Below are 20,917 nucleotides of genomic sequence, written 5' to 3'. Positions count from 1 at the left end.
CAAGGTGGAGTCTCACTCTAGCCCAGGCTGACCGGGAAATCACTATGTAGTCTCAAGGTGGCCTCGAGCTCACGGCAATCCTCCTACCTCTGCCTCCTGAGTGCTGGTATTAAAGGCGTGTGCCACCACACTGGGCAAAATATGTATTTTTAAATTTTTTATTAGAGAGAGAGAGAGTGAGGGAGAGAGTGTGGGCACCCCAGGGCTTCCAGCCACTGTTAACGAACTCTAGATGCATGCGCCACCATGTACATCTGGCTTATGTGGGTCCTGGAGAATTGAACCTGGATCCTTAGGCTTTGCAAGCATGTGTCTTAACCATCTCTCCAGCCCTAAAATATATTTTATTTGGGCTGGAGAGATGGCTTAGAGGTTGAGACACTTGCCTGAGAAGCATAAAGACCCAGGTTTGATTCTCCAGGTCCCAAGTGAGCAAGATGCACATTGAGGTGCACGCGTATGGCATTCATTTGTAATGGCTGGAAGCCCTAGCACGCCCTTTCTCTCTCTCCCTCTGTCTCTAATAAATAAATAAATAAAAATAAATTTAAAAAAAACGTTATTTGAGAGAGAAAAAGAGATAAAATGGGTGTGCCAGGGCGTCTTTCTAGCTTACGTGGGTCATGGGGAATCGAACCGGGTTCCTTTGGCTTTGTAGGTAAACACTTTAACTGCTAAGCCATCTCTAAAGCCCCTTCTGCAGTAGTTTTTGAGGTACGGTATCACCCTACTCAAGGCTGACTTGGAACTCACTCTGGAGACTCAGGCTGGCTTCAAACACACAGCAATCCCAATTCTGCCTCCCCAGAGCTGGAATGAAAGTCATGGGTCATCACATCCATGTTGCAGTAAATTTTAACACCAGCCACACCCATGGTCTCTCTATCTGCCTCCCCCTCTCAAACAAACAAATAAATAAAATTTTAAAAAATAAGTAAATAAAGTATTGGGGCTGGGGAGAAGGCTCAGTCAGTCAAGTACTTATCATGCAAGCATTAAGGCCTGAGTGCAGATCTTCAACACCCTCATAAAAGCTGGAAATGGGGAAGGGGAGACAAGAGGCTAGTTGGCTGAGATGAACTGGTGAGCTCTGGATTCAGTGAGACCCTGTCTGAAAACTAAGATGGAGAAGCTGGGAATGTCGGGCAGATCATACACTGCATGCCTAGCACAAAGCAAGCTTGTTTGAGTCCCAGCACGATGGGCATGGAGAATGGTGGCACACAATTATAACCCTAGTGCCCTGGGAGGTGAACACAGCAAGACCAAAAGTCTCAGGTTATATTCAGCTACATAGTGAGTTTGAGGCCAGCCTGAGCTACATGAAGCCTTATCTGGAAAAACAAACAAACAATGAAATAAAAATAAGATGGGCAAGGGCTTGAGGAAGACACCTGACATGGTGACCTAAGCAGATACATGTGTGCTCACATACATGAACATATACATATATGAAATACACACACACTTAGAACCAGTATTACAAGACTAAACATAATCTTTAAAAAATGCTCAAAACTGGGCACGGTGGCACACGCCTTTAATCCCAGCACTCGGGAGGCAGAGGTAAGAGGACTGCAGTGAGTTCAAGGCCACTCTGGGAATACATAGTGAATTTCAGGTCAGCCTGCGCTAGAGCAAGACCCTACCTCGGGTGGGGGGGGGGGGAATCCTCATTGGGCTGGAAATGGTTTAGCAGTTAAGACGCTTGCCTGCAAAGCCAAAGGATCCAAGTTCAATTACCCACGTTAAGCCAGATGCACAAGGTGGTGCGAACTTCTGAAGTTTGTTTGCAATGACTAAAGGCCCTGGCATGCCCATTTTCACTCTATCTGCCTCTTTCTCTCAAATAAATAAATAAAATGAAATGAAATGAAATGAAATAAAATAAAATAAAATAAGTAAAGGAAAATAGGGCTGGAGGGATTGCTCAGTGGTTAAGGTGCTTGCCTGCAAAGCCCAAGGACCTCGGTCCAATCCCCCAGGACCCACATAAGCCAGATGCACAAGGTGGCACATGCGCCTGGAGTTCATTGCAGTGGCTGGAGGCCCTGGCATGCCTATTCTCAATCTCTCTCTGTCTGTCTGCGTGCCTTTCTCTCAAACAAATAAAATATAAATTAAAAAGAAAGAAAGAAAATAAACAACCCTGAAATACATAGTGAATTTGAGGTCAGCCTGGGCTAGACTGAAACCCTACCTCAAAAAACCACAAAAGAAAAAAAAAGAATTGGTAAATACACTAAAAAGATACTCATTTTTTTTTTTTTGTTTGTTTTTTGTTTTGTTTTTTGAGGTAGGGTCTCACTCTAGCCCAGGCTGACCACTCTGTATTCTCAGGGTGGCCTTGAACTCACAGTGATCCTCCTACCTCTGCCTCCCGAGTGCTGGGATTGAAGGCGTGCACTAGCACGCCTGGCGTCATTGTTTTAATTACCTGTTTATGTAATTCCTCAGGTCTAGATCTCTTTTGTTTGTTTGTGAGGCAGGGTCTCACTCCAGCCAAGGCTGACCTGAAACTCACAGTCATACTCCCACCTTCACTGGCCTGGACCTGTAGGCGTGAGCCAGTATATCCAGCTAAATTCTTTACTTTTTTGTTGGCAGTAATTTCCTTTCTGTTAAGTTGCCTAAATTCTAAATTCTGGGATATACTCAAAGCCAGATAGGTACCTTTGTCCTTAATCGTTGAGCAATCTTCTCAAATTTGCCTTTGTCGTGAAATTTAAAAGTGCGTCTCTGGCGCTGGGAAGGGGCAATGGAGACTCGAGGATCAAAAAAAGTATTGGATTCCATGTCTTCTGATGGCTTTTCTTTGAGCTGCTGTTTAAACTGTTCCCTCTTCACAGCACGAATATTGGCTTTCAGAGTGGGCATCCGATGTGTCAGCTCAATCTCCTTGCCTGTTGCGTCTACAGTGCGACCTTGCTCATCTAGGATCAGCGGTGTAGGTTTAGTTTGATCTTTTAACTCTACCTTCCTGAAAAATAGCCCATAAAGAAATAAATCCTATATACCGTTAAGGCAAACAGAAAACAAACAGAAGATGAAAGATATTAAGCCCAATTACAAAAAAAAAAAAAAAAAATACTTGGTAAAATAATTCTATGGCATGTAATCTTATCGGTAAATAAAATCTTCATTTAAAACATCAAACTGGATTGTTGCTTTCTGGTTAAAAGTAAAGGCAGCACCATCAAGCTGACACTGAGGATTTAGCTCCTTGGAGATCACCTGCCCCGTACATGCAAGGCCACAGCTTCTGTCTCCAGCCCTGATGGGGAGAAACAAATCCACATGTGTACCCACGTAAGCCGGATGCACAGGGTGGTGCGTGTGTCTGGAGCTCATTTGCACTGGTTAGAGGCCCGAGTGTGACCACTCTTTTTTCCTCTTTCAAATAAATGAATTAAAAATTATTTTCAAAATTATATTGAGAAGAATTTGTAATCCTATCTTTCTTTACTCCTGAAATGCTTTTTTCTGGTGGCGGTGCTAAAGACTGAACCCAAGGCATGCTGGCCAAGTATTGTAGCCCTGGGACCCATCCCCAGTGTTCTTCAGATAGTCATGGGACACCAGAGAAATCACAAATGCTAGGCCACAAATACCTTTACATCCTTTTGGAGGCAATGCCTCACTATAGCGCAGGCTGGTCTGGAACACTCTATAGTACAGGTTGGCCTTGCACTCATACCAATCCTTCTACTCAGCTTCCCAAATGCTGGGATTAAAGGTGTGTACCACTATGCCTAGCTTTCTTTCCTTCCTTCCCTCTCCAACCTCCTTCTCTCTTTCTTCCTTTCAGAAAAGGTCTTGTTATATAGTCCTGACTGGCCTGGAACTCTCCTTATAACATTAATACCTTTAATCCCAGCACTCAGGAAGCAGAGGAAGGAATATGGCCATGAATTCAAGGCCACCCTGAGACTACATAGTATATAGTGAATGCCAGGTTAGCCTGAACTAGAGTGAGACCCTACCTCAGCAAAAAAAAAAAGAAAAACAAAAACAAAAAAAATCTGGACCAAGTCTAATCTAGTTCTATTCCTAGCTCCAATATTAAGTGAATAATCTTTACTTCAGTTCTACTAGTTATAGAAACAAGACAAGGCATGTAACAAAGCCAAAAAATAAAAAAATAAATAAATCTAATATGTATGTATAGGTCCTATTTTAAAAACATGAAACTGGAGCCAGCATGGTGGCAGATGCCTTTAATCCCAGCACACGGGAGGCAAAGGTAGGAGGATCACCATGAGTTCAAGGCCACCCTGAGACTACATAGTGAATTTCAGGTTAGCTGGGGCTAAAGTGAGACCCTACCACGAAAAAAACAAAAAACAGGAAAAAAAAAGAAAAAAGACTGGGTTGGTGAGATGGCTTAGCAGTTAAGTCATTTATTTGCCTGTGAAGCCAAAGGACCCAGGTTCTATTCCCCAGGACGCACATAAGCCAAATATACAAGGGGGCACATGTATTGGAATTTGTTTGCAGTGGAAAAAGGCCCTGGCATGCCCATTCTCTCTCTGTCTCTCTGCTTACAAATAAATAACTAAATAAAATTTTTACAAAATCTTGAAAAAAAATTATAAAAACAAGCAAACATGAAACTGGAGCCAGGCATGGTGGTTCACACCTATAATCCCAGCACTCAGGAGGCTGAGCTACCAGGACTGCCATGAGTTTGACAACATCTTGGTCTACACAGTGAGTTCCAGATCAGCCTGGGATAGAGTGAGATCCTGCCTCAAAAAACAAACACCAAAAGAAGTAAAATCTGCAAGAAATAATTTTAAATTCTTTAGAAAAAAAGTGAATCAATAACATTCATAGGTAGTTTACTCACGGTGGAGCAATGCCCATGGCATGAAGGTTGGCCAGGCCCACCATGTTGGCGTTGCCGATGAGCCCTGGCTTCAGTGCCAGCTGGGCCTGGATTCGGGCTTGCAGCTCCGCTGCTTTCCTGGCTTTCTCGATGGCGTCGTTCATGAAGGTGGCGGCCTGGGAGGGCTGGATAGTGTTGCCAATGGGAAGTCGCTCTGCTTGGGAAGAGGAGGGCGTCTTTGGCTACGAGACAGAGGAAAAGAAACGAGATGGATTAGATAGGTATACAGATACGCACCTATACCCATAACAGATCAGAACCCTCGGGACCCTCACGTGGATGAATAGCAACATCTTCTGGACTCAACGTTCTCTTCAGAGGAACCGGGCACTATACCTGAGGCGCAGGGGGGCTAATGAAGCTCAGCTGCTTTTTCCTCTCTTCAATTTGTCGTGTTGCCGCCTCCATCATCTGTTTGATCTGCTCTCCAGAGGGAAAGATTGACAAGTATTAACTTCTCCCATATAGGTTCCTAGAGTGAAACGCATTTGTGTCTGGAGACCTAAAACTGTCTCCACTATATCCTACCTAAACCACAGACTAAAAGCTACATAAAGAGAGCCTACACTGCTGAGCATTAGAATTATTCAACCTTTTCTCCTAAAGCAGGATTGGTACAAGCTGTAATGACTAAGAGTCAGACAAGGGGCTAGAGAGATGGCTTAGTGGTCAAAGAGGTTGCCTGCAAGGCCAAAGGACCTCGGTTCGATTCCCCAGTACCCATGTAAGCCAGATGCACAAGGTGTTTGGAGTTCATTTATAGTGACTGGAGGCCCTGGTGTGCCTATTCTCTCTCCCTACGTCTTTCTCTCTCTCTCAAATAAATAATAAATAAAACATTTTTTTTTAATATTAAAAAAGAAAGACTCAGACGAAGCTAGGTATAGAACTGTTGTTTGCTGCCTGTGTGGCCTTGGACAAGCTAACCTCCTGCCAAGAATCTAAAGGGAGGGGTGTTAAAACTTACTAACTTAATTTATTCATATTTTGTTCATATTTATGTATTCACTTATCAAATTATGTTATCAGTCTCTAAGCTTCTAGTGTGGGTAAACACAGACAACAGTGAAAGGACTTCTGTAGACTTCTATAAACCTTTTTTGTTCTATCCTGATGATGGAAGATCCCCATGAGTTTGAAGCCACCCTGAGACTACATAGTGAGTTCCAGGTCAGCCTGAATTAGAATGAGACCATACCTTGAAAAGCAAAACAAAACCAAAAAAAAAAAAAAAATATATATATATAGAAAATAAACACAAGCTGGAAAGATGGCTTAGCAGTAAGGCTCTTGCCTGCAAAGCCTAAGGACAAATGTTTGACTCTCCAGATCCCATGTAAGCCAGATACACAGAGGTGAGGCAAATGCAAGGTCACACATGCCCACTAGGTGTCACAAATGCCTGTTGATTGCAGTGGCTGAGGCCCTGGCATGCCAATTCTCTCTAAAACAAAACAAAACAAAACAAAAACCCCAAAGCTGGGTGTGGTGACACATGCTTTTAATCTCCAGCACTCAAGAGGAAGAGGTAGGAGGATCACTGTGAATTTGAGGTCACCCTGAGACCTCGTAGTGAATTCCAGGTGAGTCTGGGCTAGAGTGAGACTCTGCCTCGAAAAAACCACAAAATAAACAAACACGCACACAAAAGTGAAAAAAGAGAAATTCAAAAAATCGTTTTTTCCCAGAAAGACCATATATATATATATATATACACATACACATACATACACAAACCTATTTACCCATATATTTCTCATTCATTCACAAAGTTATATGGTATCTATATATACTCTATTCTATGGATATATTATAGTTATATATTCTATCCCAATTTTTAAAAATATATTTTTTTACTTATTTTCAAGTAGAGAGAAATAGAAGAGAGACAGAGAAAATGGACATGCCAGGGCCTCCAGCTGCTGCAAACTTGTGATGCATGTGCCCCTTTGTGCATCTTGCTTTATGTGGGTACTGGGGAAGTGAACTCTGGTCATTAGGCTTTGTAGGGTAGTGCCTTAACTGCTGAGACTTCTTTCCAGCCTATCACCTCAATTTTAAGTAGTACAGGAAGTATTAATGTAGTTTCAAAATGGCTTAGTAGCACTTATTTTTAAAAATACAAGCATTTCCTGGGCAGGGGAGGGTGCTCAGTAGTTAAACCCACTTCCCTGCAAAGCCTGATAGCTCAGGGCTCAATTCTCCAGTAGCCATGTAAAGCCAGACACACAATGTGCACATATGACTACAGCTCATTGGTAGGCAAGAGGCCCTGCATGCTCACTCTCATTCATGTCTTCTCTCTCTCAAATAAATAACAATATATTAAAGACAATTTTTTTTTTATTAAATAGGCAACTTGAAAAAAATTGTTTTATGTTCCTAGATTTGAACCTAGCGCATGCTAACCAAGTATTTCACTACTGAGCTTTATTGCCAGCCTAATTTTAAATGAGTATGCTAAGTTTTTGATATATTTGGAAATTCTTCTCCTAAGCCTTCAAACTGAGTTCTGATGATTTTATTTCATTTTCCCAATGACAATGTGGTGGTAATTAGACAATGCATATAGCACACTAGGTGTTCAGAAAAGTGCAATTTCAATATTCCTTAATGGACTATTATTGATCACTGCAGAGAAAGGTAAAACAAAGCAGGATAGGAAACTTCCCCAATGGTAAACACTAACCTAAATCAATGATTATGGTGAGCATAGACCATGTGCTCTTTGCTTCAATAGACAAAATCCATTTGTGGTCTGAGGATGTACTTTGGTTTGTACAATGCATGCTGAGCATGCACAAAGCCCTGGTTTGATCCTCAGTGCTACATGAAACCTGGCATTGTGGCACATGCCTAAAATCCAGGCACCAAGGAGGTGGGGGAAGGAAGATGAGAAGAGCAAGGTCACAGCTGGGTGCAATGGCTCACGCCTCTTACTCCAGTGATCCTCCTACTGCAATCCCAAGAGCTGGGACTGGAGGCCAGCATGGACTAGAGTGAGCTCTAAGCCAGTCTGGGCTAGTGTGGGCCCTGTCTGAAAAAAGCAAAAAGAAATAAAGCAGCTCATGGCCATCCTCAGCTACAGTGAGTTGAGGCTACGTCTGGGCTACATGGGACCCTGTTTCAAAACCAAACCACTTTGCTTCTAGTCTCTTTTAACTAACCTGAAGTTTAGTCAGCATGCCTGGGCTTTCTGAGGGGGGCCCAGGGATCACCTCAGGCTCCTCTTCCACTTCCTCAAAACGGGGTATTCGTCGCTTCTTTACCCCTGATGATTCCTTGGAGATTTCAGAGTCATCGCCAAACACCTCCTAAGGGAACCCAAGATGAAAGAAGAGTTGTATCCTCCCCTATGGGAAAAAGGGAATAATCATCCTAACCCCTGTCAGCATCTTGACGCTTTTGCTTCCCCACAGGCATATGACACAACATGGCAACAGTAACTGCTTGCCAGAAGCAGGGTCTTCTAGACCCTCCACCATGAAAACATTTCACCCAACTTCAATCTGCTACTTGAGGCAAGCAAATTTCATCCTTATGTTCTTATAAATGTTCCCATCTCAAGGTCGTTACAAATGCTACTGTACACATTTATAATGCTCTCCCTCCACTTTTCCATAATGTGTTCAAAATCCTGCCTAAAACTCACCTCGTCTAGATTTTCCTCACAACCTCATCCCACTCTGATGTGTTCCTCCACATCCTCTCAGTACTTCCAAGCTTGGTTCCCAGTGGGTTAAAGTACATGGCTGACACTCTGGTTAGCAAGTGTTAGTACTTTCTCACAACTTGCATCTATGTTCTTCCAGGACACAAGTTTTATCTTTCTTTTTTAATATTCCCAAACAACAATTTTTTCTCACTATATACAGCGGGAACTCAAATATGTTGACTAATTTGCAAGATGAATTTAATAGGACCAAGGGTGGCCAAGTGGAAGGGACAATGGGAAAAAGCAAATGTACACACCGGTGGTAGGCTTTGGGTGACATCCCCTCTTCACTAGGAGGGCTCGTGTTTTGCAAGGACATATCCTCAGCCAGGGGCGAGCGCTTCCTGGAACTCCTACAGTTCAAGAAAAAGGACTCTCCCATAATATATTGTGTGGAGTGGGGACTAGAATGGACCAAAAATGGGACCCATATCCCATGGCTAACTAGACATCTCCTTCATGAAACTATTTTATTAATCCCACCCAATGTAGTCAATTCATTCATAGCATGACTTCAGCACTTATACACTGGCATGTCCTACCATAAAATAATCTTTATTGCATGGATCTGAACAGTGTATGGATTAATCATCCCCTCTTAACAATTAAAAAAATTCAAGATAAGTCTAAAATTCCATAACCAACCATAAAATTTATGCAAAACTGTGACTTAAATTTCATCATGTGTGCCTGTGTATGGCACCCCCCACCTCATGCTTTCTATAGTGCAGTATGATTTTAAGGTAAAGGCTACGTTTCATTTCTCTGGCCACCCTATGCTGCTCTAAAAACAAAAGGCACATTTCTATTTTCTTTGGTTTTCTTCTTTTATAGCTGGCAATGCTAATGTTATTATACAATATGAAATGAATTTCTATTTTTCTTGGCTGCATAGCATGGTAGGGACCAAGCAGACATTGCTTATCTTTTCTTTGTGTATCAGAAAAAGCAATATGATACCAATGTATCAAAAGCACTTGAGAGCTGGGAATGGTAGAGCATGTTTGTAATCCCATTGCAGTTCCAACACTTGGGAGAAGGACTGCTGTGAGTTCAAGGCTGGCCTGTACAGTAAGAACCTGTCTCAAAAACAATAACAAAGGACACACGCTTTTAATCCCAGCACTACAGAGGCAGAGGCAAGAAGACTGCAGTGAGTTCCAGGCTAGCCTGGAGCTACAGAGTGAGTTCCAGGTCAGCCTGGGTTACAGAGACCCTGCCTTGAATAAGACCAAAAACAAAACAAAACAAAACAAAACAAAACAAAAAAACAGAGACTTCAGAAGCTTTGACAAGAGTCAAAGAATCATACAAACTCTCCCCACAAAAAGAGACAAGTAAACAGAGGATCCAGAATTCCAGGCTCGCCAAGCAAACTACATAGTGAGACCCTGTCTTGAAAAACCAACCATTCAACTAAAAAGCAAACAAAAGCATCCAGCAGGCCAGGCATGGTGGCACACGCCTTTACTTTAATCCCAGCACTTGGGAGGCAGAGGTAGGAGGATCTCCATGAGTCTGAGGCCACCCTGAGACTACATACTGAATTCCAGGTCAGGCTGCGTTAGAGTGAGACCCTACCTACAAAAAAAAACAAAAAGCCAGGTGTAGTGGTACATGCCTTTAATCCCAGCACTAGGGAGGCAGAGACAAGAGGATCACTGTGAGTTCAAGACCAGCCTGAGACTACACAGTGAATTCTAGGTAAGCCTGGGCTAGAGTGAGACCCTACTTTGAAAAACCACACACACACACACACAAAGAAGGGAAAATGACCACGCTGGGGACATAAGATAGTGAGATCAGGCACTTGACACTGCCATGACTAATCAGCAAGCAGAGGATAAACAGTGTAATAAGAAGGGGAGTACTACCGGGCGTGGTGGCGCATGCCTTGAATCCCAGCACTTGGGAGGCAGAGGTAAGAGGATTGCCGTGGGTTCAAGGCCACCCTGAAACTACAAAGTGAATTCAGATCAGCCTGAGCTAGAGTGAGACCCTACCTTGAAAAACCAAAAATAGGAGAAGAAAAGAAAGAAAAGGAGTACTGCCAGCCCCCTTAGACACCCCAGTCATGAGATCAAATGACTCACTATATGCTATATGGTACATGGTAAATGGTAGGCTCTTTTTCTGTAAGTGAACAAGAATGAGGTCTACAGCCAGACAGGAACAATCAGTTTACCAGTTATAGTAAAGGGGGAAATATGAAAATAAAAGCTATGCATCAAAAAAAGAAAGCTATTAATGATTTCATTGGCAAGAACTTTGTTCAGAATCCTAAAACGGTGATAATCCAAGTTCGACCTCCTCTACTTTACTGTCTACAGGCCCCTCTTGAACATGAAGTGTTCTATGTTGCTCTCAGCTGAACCCTCTCTCAAATGTTAAATATTCTACTAATGGATATTGTAGGGGTGAGCCAGGTAATCATGGCAATGTTTTTATCACTCAAAACACTCCTGAGCTCATTAGATAGTAAACTGTAACCTACCTTCAACTCTCGTTTTCTGCTCCGGTCACTGCTAGACTTGGAATGCCTAGAGCTTCGGCCTTCTTCCACAGCCTCAAACAGTTTGTCCACAAACCGGAGAGTAGAATCATCAAGAAAAGGTTTCAGATGGTCTGACAGAAAAAAGGTGGTCGTCAAGATTGAAAAGATAAGAGTACTAAGCCCAACATTAGACATGTAACAGATAACACACTAAACTGTATCTAAAGGATGGAGGAAATATTTTTTTTTAAGATTTTTGCAGAATTCCCACAAGTTCTGATACACTTAATGAGCCTGCTACATGTTATAAATTTTTGGAGTAGGAGGGAGTACAGCCTGTGCAATCTGCTTAAGCCGAACACCGAGGTTTAAGATGAGGAGTGGAAGTGAGCTCTGTGGATGACGGTGTGCCTTCCATTTTCACATATCTTATGGACTTTCATATGCTGAAATGTAAAAATGCCTACACAAGTTCAGCATTATTTCCTAAGTAAATCTGACTTAGGTGACTCAATATGGCAGTCAAAATACACAACAAATAATACAAAAATAAGAATAAGATAAACGTACTGGAGGCCTGCTCCATGGGAGGGAATACATGCGTGACACTGAAAACCTATGACGGGGCAAGTCATGAGCCCTAGGGGTGTTAACACTTGCTGGTGTCTGGCTAAATACATATTATGCTCACTGAACTGCCTGGTATGCACTTCTCTCTTTTTTTTTTTTTTTTTCCGAGGTAGGGTCTCACTCTAGCTCAGGCTGACCTAGAATTCACTATGTCATCTCAGGTGGGCCTCAAACTCATGGTGATCCTCCTACCTCTGCCTCCTGAGTGCTGGGATTACAGGAGTGCACCACCCCACCTGGCTCATGATTTTTTCCCTCCACGTAAACTGTCATTCATTAGCCATCAGCACTTGGACCTAACAGCTTCAGTAAACATGCCGAGCAGAGCAGGTGACTCTCACTTCTTCCACTCATCCTTGTCGTAGTCCCACTTGGTGGAGAGGCCTGGATGGGGTTCACCTTCATGTCAAGCATCTGCTTGGTCTGCATGGCCAACCAATCCTCATCAAAGGTATGTGGGATGGGGCTGTCCCCACAGTGCTTCTCCCAGATCCGAGCGAGGACGAAGAACATGGTCATACCCACAAGCATTTCCACTCGTTGGTGGCCCTGTTCATCTCTGCAAAGCTCTTTGTAAACATCTCTGCTCAGGCTGCCCCTGTCAGCCTTCTCCGTCCCCTTCAGGGCCTCCTGGCTGGCAGGCAGATGCTTCACAGGGCCGTATCAGGCAAAGGCAGTCACGCCGATCCCCTTGGGCGTAGACGGGAGAGCATAGTCTTCACTCTTCACAAAACTCCCATGTGCTTGAACACACACTGAGGTGGAAATGGCTCACTTGCCAATTAGGCTAAGAGTTCTGGTGGCCAACATTCTGCTGCCACTGCCCATGGAGCCCTCTGAGCTCCAGATGCCCGCTGTAAGCACTTTTCTTTACTGTTCATACCCATATATTAATGCTACTCTCACTTTTGGTTAAAGAAGCTTCTCTTTTCAGATAGCAGTGACCTTGGGATGACTCAGAAGGCATCATGGTGCTGGGGAGAAGTGACAGAGGAGTGCTCAGCACTGAAACATCTCTATCACACCTTTCAAGGCTCAGGATCGATTGTGGAAGAGGTGGCGGAAAGAATGTAATAGTCAAAGGAAGGGTAGGACTCCTTACAATGCATTCTTCCAGACACAAAGTGGCCTGGCTATCCATGATCTCACCTGGGCACTACCTACCAAAGACCCCTATAATAAGAGGAAAAAATGATGACATCAAGTAAGAGACTGATTGAGAGGGGGAAGGAAATATGATGGAGAGTGGAGTTTCGAAGGGAAAAGTCAGGGGAGGGAATTATCATGGTTTGTTGTCTATAATTATGGAAGTTGTCAATAAAAATAGATCAATCTTTAAAATGAAAGATAAAAATTAGGGGCTGGAGAGATGGCTTAGCAGTTAAGGTGCTTGCCTGCAAAGCGAAAGAACCAGGTTCGATTCCCCAGGACCCATGTAAGCCAGATGCATAATGGGGCACACGTGTCTGGAGTTCGTTTGCAGTGGCTGGAGGCCCTGGTGTGCCCATTCTTTCTCTCTCTCTCCCTCTTTCTCTCTTTCAAATAAATAAATAAAGCTAAAAATTTTTTTTAAAAAAGATAAAAATTATCTAAGCTATTTCCACCATAACAGAAAATAAAAAAATGGCCTGCCCTTCCTTTAGGTGCTCCTAGCAGGATGCATCCAGGGGAAGCTCAGAGCACGGTTTGGGATCATTCTACTTGTTAAGTCAAGGGGAAGGAAGGTACATACCAGCTGCCTTCTTCTTGTCCATGCCCTTCCCCACGCAGTTCAACGCGGCGGTGACCACAGTGGGTTCCGAGAAACCCAGCACCCTCTTCACCGTCTTCTCGACCCATGGTTTCAGCTCATCCAGCTCCCTTTTGGACAGCGCCATTTTCTGTGACAGGAGAATGACAGTGCAAGTGGGCTCAACACTGTATCTAAAAAGAGACCAGGTAGGGCTCAGTAGTTAAGGCACTTGCCTGAAAAACCCAACCCGAGCTCGATTCCTCAGTATTCACATAAAGCCAGATGCACATAGGAGCACATGCACCTGCAGTGTTTGACCTGGGCAGAGGCCCTGTCGTGCCCATTCTCTCTCTCTCATTCTCTCGTCTCTCTGCTTGCAAATAAACAAACAGGGCTGGAGAGATGGCTTAGTGGTTAAGTCGCTTACCTGCAAAGCCTTAAGGACCCAGGTTCAATTCCCCAGGACCTATGTAAGCCAAATGCAGAAGGTGGCAAATAAATAAATAAAAATATTGGGGGACAAAAAGAAACCAGACAAAAGTTAGGGAGAAGGTGGACAGAAATCTAGGACAATGTTTAACCAGAATGCTTTTACCAGCCCTGTTTTCTTGTTCTTCTGTTTTTTCAAGGTAGGGTCTTAATCTGGCCCACGCTGACCTAACGCTCACTCTGTAGTCCCAGGCTGCCCTTGAACTCACACTGATACTCTTTATCTCGGCCTCCCGAGTGCTGGGATTAAAGGCATGCACCACCATGCCTGTCCTATTTTCATTTTCTTTTAAATATTTTTACTTGAGAGAGAGGGCCTCCTACTGCTGCTGCTAAACTGCAGGCACATGTGCCTCTTTGTGTATCTGGCATCACATGGGTATTGGGTAATCGAACTTAGGCCTGTAGACTTTGCAAGCAAGCACTTTTAGCTGCTGAGCCATTTCCCAGGCCTATTTCAACCCCTGGGTATATTCTTGCACTTCATTTGAAGGAAAATACTTTCCCTAAAGAACTAGGCCTCCAAGTAGAAGGAAACAGATTTTATCTGATTTTTAAATTTTTGAGGCAGTATCCCAGGTTCAAATAGAACTCAAAGTCATCTTGCCTCTGCTGGGCGTGAAAGCACTGGGGAGGGAAACACGGGAGGAGCGTGGTGAGTTTCAGGCCAGCCGAAAACTACACAGTGAATTCCAGGTCAGCCTGGGCTAGAATGAGACCCCACCTTGAAAAATGGGGTAAAAATCATTTTGCCTTTGCCTCTCTACTGCTGGGATTATAGGAGTACACCAGCATGGCCCATTCCAATCTGATTGTGACTTTGCTTGTTTTGAGGCAGTGTCTCACTCCAACTCAGGCTGGTCTGGAACTTACAGTGATTCTCCAACCTCAGCTTCCTCAGTGCGGGCATGGAAGGCATGACCCACCACAGCAAATTACACCTGATTGTTACTTTCAGCTCAGAGTCAGTAATCAATGGCATCTGAAGTGCTGGAATTCAAAGGTGAACTGTTAACCCACTCAACACCTGCCTTGTTGGCATGGTGCTAACCCCCAGAAGTAAATACATTTCATTAATTTATATATGCTATCTTTATATATTCTCTGCTGTTTTTTTTTTTTTTTTTTAAGTTCAGGCCAAGCATGGTGGTGCACGCCTTTAAGACCAGCACTTGGGAGGAAGATTGCTGTGAGTTCGAGGCCACCCTGAGACTACATAGACTACATAGTAAATTCCAGGTCAGCCTGGGCTGAAGGGAGACCCTACCTCGAAAAAAAAAAACAAGTAAAACAGAAAAGATTACGGCTGGAGAGATGGCTTAGCAGTTAAGGAGTTTTGTCTACGAAGCCAAAGGATGTTGATTCGACTCCCCAGGACCCACGCAAGCCAGATGCACAAAGTGGCACAAGTTTCTGGAGGCTCTAGTGCACCCATTATCTCCACTCTCTGTCTCTCTCTCAAATAAGTAAAAATAAAATATTTTAAAATTATTTTTTTTTTAATTTTTTTAAATTTATTTATTTATTTATTTATTTGAGAGCGACAGACACAGAGAGAAAGACAGATAGAGGGAGAGAGAGAGAATGGGCACGCCAGGGCTTCCAGCCTCTGCAAACGAACTCCAGATGCGTGCGCCCCCTTGTGCATCTGGCTAACGTGGGTCCTGGGGAACCGAGCCTCGATCCGGGGTCCTTAGGCTTCACAGGCTAGCGCTTAACCGCTAAGCCATCTCTCCAGCCCTAAAATATTTTTTTCCTAAAATTTTTTTTTTTTAAAAAAGAGAAAATTTCTAGTTTGGTGCGGTGGTGCACGCCTTTAATCCCAGCACTCAGGAGGCAGAGGTAGAAGGATCGCCAAGAGTTTGAGGCCACCCTGAAACTACACAGTGAATTCCAGGTCAGCCTGAGCTAAAGCAAGACACTACCTGGACACTTTTCTAACTCCTTCCTCTCTTCTTTAGACAAGGTAAGTCCAGACTCTCTTTCAAGTATAAACACCTTTAATGATTAGCTTTTAGGAACAATTCCCAGATGTATTTTCTTTAAGCTCCCTAATTAAGTTATCTCAGCCTTTTACCTATGTACTTGACAACAGATGTACTTTCCCAGAGATGTTATGCATTTTAAGTTCCCTAATTAGGCACCTGCAACTTGAACTTGGGAGGCAGAGGTAGGAGGATCACCATGAGTTTGAGGCCACCCTGAGACTACATAGTGAATTCCCAATCAGCCTGGGCTAGAGTGAGACCCTACCTCAAAAAAAAGGGGGGAGCAGGGGAGCTAGAGGTCAACTTCACTAAGAAGGCATTCCCTAACCCAGCTGTGACCTAACAAGGATGCAAATAAGGGAAGGGTTGTCAAGCTCAGCCGTCCCACATTAGATCTCACAATCCTTAAGGAGTTCGGTTACATTTTCATGTAGTTTTACTTGTGGTAGGCACTCTATACACAGATAATTCTTCATCATATTCTACCGGGTGTCTGTTGGCTGATGTGACCAGAATAATCCCAAAACTCAGAAAACAGTACCCATATTTTGGATCTTCTCCCTTTTCACCTTCATTCTTCTTCCAGGTCAACCTGGGCTAGAGTAAGACCCTAACTCAAAACACCAAAAATAAATAAAACAAAATAAAATTTCAATGTCATTCCTGTTTACATCAGAGTTCCTCCCTAAATCCCAAGCATCTGCAAAAACACAGGGGACTTTCTCATTTTCTTCATAATGGCTGTTATGTTAGTCAATGAACTATATGAACTTCAATTTTCCAGCTAAGTTCTTCTCAGCATTGACACTCATCATAGTATGATGGGGTAATAATCTTTCAAGGTGTTTTAAGGATCTTTTCTTCTAGGGCTGAAGATATGGCTTAGTGGTTAAGATACTTGCTGCAAAACCTAAGGACCCAGGCTCAGTTCCCCAGGACCCACATAAGTCAGATGCACAAGGTGGTGCATGCAGCTGGATTTTCATTTGCAGTGGCTGGAGACCCTGGCACATTTATTCTCTCTGTATCTGCTTCTTTCTCTCTCAAATAAATATTTAACGAATCTTTTTTGTTGGGTGTAGTGGCACATTCTTTTAATCCCAGCACTCAGGAGGCAGAGGTAGGAGGATTGCTGTGAGTTCAAGGCTACCCTTACACTACATAGTGAATTCCAGGTCAGCATGGACTAGAGTGAGACCCTACCTCAAAACAAACAAACAAACAAATGGGCTGGAGAGATGGCTTAGCAGTTAAGGCGTTGGCCAGCAATGCCAAAGAATCCCAGTTCAAGTCTCCAGGACCCATGTAAGCCAGATGCACAAGGGGGCGCACACATCTGGAGTTTGTCTGCAGTGGCTGGATGCCCTGGCATGCCCATTCTCTCTCTCTCTCAAATAAATATTCTAAAAATAAATATTTTTTTAAAAAAATCTTTTCTTCTAAAAGATGCAGCCTTGTAGCCACCAAGTTAGCTCAGTTGTTAGAGCACACGACTCTTGAAAGATGCAGTCTGGGGGCTGGAGAGATAGCTCAGTAATTTAGGCACTTGCTAACAAAGCCTAAAGACTCAGGTTCAATTCCACGGTGCCCACATTAAAGCCAGATGTACATGGTGGCACAAAAGCCTGGCACGTCTTCTTCTTTCTCTCTCTCCTTGCAAATAAACTAAAAAAAAAAAAAAAGAGATGCAGTCTGGCTCAGTGTGTTAGTACAAATCTGTAATCCCAGAACTTGTAAACTGGAGATAGGGATCAGGTGTTCAAGGTCAGCCCCTACTTCACAGTGAGGTCGAAGTCAGCCCGAGCTACATTAAGACTCTCTCAGGCAAAGACCAGCCTGAAAGTTGCCCTCTAACCACACATGTGCTGTAGCATTTTTGTGCATCTGAATTCACACACAAGGACATACACACATACAAATGAATTGAAAAGGAGAGACAGCCAGGCATAGTGGTGCACTCCGTTAGTTCCAGCACTCAAGAAGCAGAGGTAGGAGGGTCGCTGTGAGTTGGAGAGCAACCTGGGACTAGGGGAGTGAGCTGCAGGTCAGCCTTGGCTAGACTGAGACCCTACCTCAGTCACCACCACCCCAAGTAAAGTCAAAACAAAAACCAACCCTGTCTCAAATAAAACAAAAGGATACAGTCTAAGTAGCTTCTACATTCTTGGCAGATTTGCCTTCTATAAGATCTGCCAACCAGGGCTGGAGAGATGGCTTAGCAGTTAAGGTGCATGCCTGTGAAGCCTAAGGACCCAGGTTCGATTCTCCAGGTCCCATGGAAGCCAGATGCACATAGTGGCGCATATGTCTAGAGTTCCTTTGCAGTGGCTAGAGGCCCTGGCGCGCCCATTCTCACTCACTCTGTCTCTCAAATAAATAAAAATAAATCAGGAAAAAGTTTAAAAAAAGATCTGCCAAGGAGGCCAGGGAGGTCCCTGATCCTCAAAACTGTACAGGCTACTGCCAAGGCTCTTGGTTACCCACCAAAACTACATAGTAAGAAGACGCTATGACTGAAGACTCCACATGCTGGTGCTGCAGGTCACCGAGACTTTAAGCTGGGGCTGAGCTGGAAACCTCCTCCCTGTTATCTAGCTGTCAGGATGCCAAAAAGAGCTATGCAACCTTCTGGGGAGTAACTCATGAAGTCTTAACCAGCAGTGGACCCTGCAACCTTTACAGCTGGCCAGGCAGGCCACATGTGCCAACTGGTGCGATAGTGGCATGTTTGTTTTGGGGGAACCAATGGCTCTCTGACTGGACTGGAAGCCTGCTCAATGAGAGAGAATTCACGCCTGTTACTGAAAACCCACTCAAAAGCCCATGGCTAAGGAGGTCATAAGCCTTAAGAGGGAAACTACTACTGCTGACAGCTAAATGGGTATATTATAACCACCAAACTGCGCTCACGTAAAACCAGATGCAGAAAGCAGTGCATGCATCTGGAGTCTGTTGGCAGTGGCTAGAGACCCTGTCACATCCATTCTCTCTCTCTCCCCTTGCAAATGAATGAATAATTAAAAAAAAAAAAAAGATCTGCCAACCAACAGTGGATTTAATTTTGGTATACTTAAATACAGTTGGCAGACTAAAGTCATGAAACTAAGATTTAAAAATCCTGTGCCTCTGTAACAAGTTATATCAATGACTGTATGGTGGCTCTGTAAATGCCATCAAGAGATAGCGGCGTAGCCCGTCAATTTCTACGCCCTGGTTGTGCGTTGTTAAAAAAGCAAAAACACACACACAAAAGGGCAGCATGAACAGGCAGCAGCCGGAGTGAAAACACCTCACTGAAAAGTCAGAGCAAGCCCTTAAGCAAGTGGATTAAATATTCTGAAAGCCTCAGTTTCTTCACCTTGGGAAATGAGCTCATCTACTATAGCAGGTTCAATATTTAAGTCACTGCTGCCACGCAGGGGTAAATACAACAGTGAGCAAAAGCGACAAGAGTCCTCAACTTCATAGGACTCCGATTCCACTACCACGGAACAATCAGCTAGAAAAGTACAAGCAGTTTGAAAAATCCCAAATATAAATGAAGCGTCGTTGTTCAGGTTGAACGTGAGCCTAAGCATTATACTAACCAATATATTCATATTCAACCCAATCCTTTGTTAAGAGAGAGAGGGAGAGAGAGAGAGAGAGAGAGAGAGAGAGAGAAAGAGAGAGATGATGATGTGCAAACCAAGCACCTAAAGGGACAAGAAAGTTTCCAGCAGTCATGAGCTTTGCCACTCACTGCATACTCCAACCAGGACTGCGTGGGGGCGGCGGCAGCGTTGCCGGGAAGTTGGGGGGGATGAATGGACAGAGAGGCAGAATGCGTCCTCCAAAGGAGCAGGCGGCAGATCCGGTCCGGAAGGAATCGTCCCTCTCCGGAGCTGCCTCCCCATCCATCCCCGTGACTGCCGGGCTGCCTTTCCCCAGGTAGGCTCTCGCTCTAGCCCAGGCTGACCCAGGATGCACTCTGTCGTCCCGGGCTGGCCTCGAACTCCCGGCGCTCGTCCTGCCTCTGCGTCCCGAGGGCCGGGCTGGAAGGCGGGCCGGGCCCCCAGGCTTCGGGATGCCGTCTCCCCGGATGGCCCGTGACCCCGGCGCGTTCTGCCCAAACTCCCCAGCTCCGAGCAAGGTCTCATCCATCTTCCCGCCCCCGCCCTTTGCTCCAGCCATCTCATTCGAACTGCCGCTCCCCAGCGCCCGCTGCTGCCGTCGGCCTCCCCGCCGCGTCCTCCCCGGTGCAACGAGCCTGCCGCCCCCAACCCCAGCCCGGGGCCCCCGGCCGCTCGGCCCGAGGGGGAGAGCGTCTCCGGCCCGGGGACACTACTCACCACACAAACTTCAGCCCCTGAGACGGAGCCCGAACGTTACACCGGAACCGGAAATCGTATGGTCGCCCTACGGCCCGCCGTCGCTACCGCCACGGCCGCCGCCACGCTGCTGTCCCTCGTCACGTGACCGAGGCCCGGCGGCGCATGCGCGGTGGCGGTATTCCCAAAGGTTCTCGCGCTGTGGCTAGTGGCTTTCATCTTCCCCTGGGCAAAAGCAAAACAAAAACAACAACAACAACAAAAATTAAAATCGTCGTTGTGTGTCGTCTGATGCAGAAACTGGGCTGCCTGCGGCTTTCAAGAATAAGGGCGATATGGGCTGGAGCGGTTAAGGCGCTTGCATGCAAAGCCGAAAGGACCCAGGTTCGATTCCCCAGGACCCACGTTAGCAAGATGCACAAGGGGCGCATGCGTCTGGAGTTCGTTTGCAGTGACTCGAGGCCCTGGAAAGCCCCTTTTTTTTTTTTCTCTCTCTCTGTTTTTTTCCTCTCCCTTAAAATAATTAACCCAGGCGTGGTAGTGCACGCCTTTAATCCCAGCACTTAGGAGGCAGATGTAGGAGGATCGCAGTGAGTTCAAGGCCATCCTGAGACTACATAGTGAGTTCCAGGTCAGCCTCTCTGGTCGAAAGTAAACCTTATAAGAGTCCT

At 44.7% G+C, this 20,917-nt stretch overlaps 1 protein-coding gene and 1 pseudogene across 4 annotated transcripts in view; both read right to left on the bottom strand.

Annotated features, from left to right (window-relative positions):
• Prpf3 (pre-mRNA processing factor 3) overlaps positions 1–20,413 on the bottom strand; it is a 36,875-nt gene extending 16,462 nt beyond the window's left edge. For 2 of the 4 annotated variants that reach the window (XM_045138556.1, XM_045138559.1), the window contains exons 1-7: positions 20,268–20,413; positions 13,460–13,607; positions 11,098–11,228; positions 8,056–8,202; positions 5,225–5,308; positions 4,850–5,070; positions 2,674–2,980 (exon numbers count right to left, since the gene is read on the bottom strand). In XM_045138556.1, coding sequence (XP_044994491.1) covers positions 2,674–2,980; positions 4,850–5,070; positions 5,225–5,308; positions 8,056–8,202; positions 11,098–11,228; positions 13,460–13,604 — 1,035 coding nt within the window. In that variant the 5' untranslated portion in view covers positions 13,605–13,607; positions 20,268–20,413. Of the gene's footprint in view, positions 1–2,673; positions 2,981–4,849; positions 5,071–5,224; positions 5,309–8,055; positions 8,203–8,860; positions 8,957–11,097; positions 11,230–13,459; positions 13,651–20,267 lie in introns of those variants that run through there. The other 2 variants (XM_045138557.1, XM_045138560.1) reach the window with 2 other exon arrangements.
• Positions 12,065–12,555, bottom strand: LOC101598618 (annotated as a pseudogene).
• Positions 20,414–20,917: the final 504 nt, after the last annotated feature.

This window comes from Jaculus jaculus, chromosome 19 (assembly GCF_020740685.1).
Source record: "Jaculus jaculus isolate mJacJac1 chromosome 19, mJacJac1.mat.Y.cur, whole genome shotgun sequence".
NCBI classification, from domain to species: Eukaryota; Metazoa; Chordata; class Mammalia; order Rodentia; family Dipodidae; genus Jaculus; species Jaculus jaculus.
Note: the sequence above shows the minus strand (reverse complement) of the source record. Positions and strands in the feature narration are given on the sequence as shown.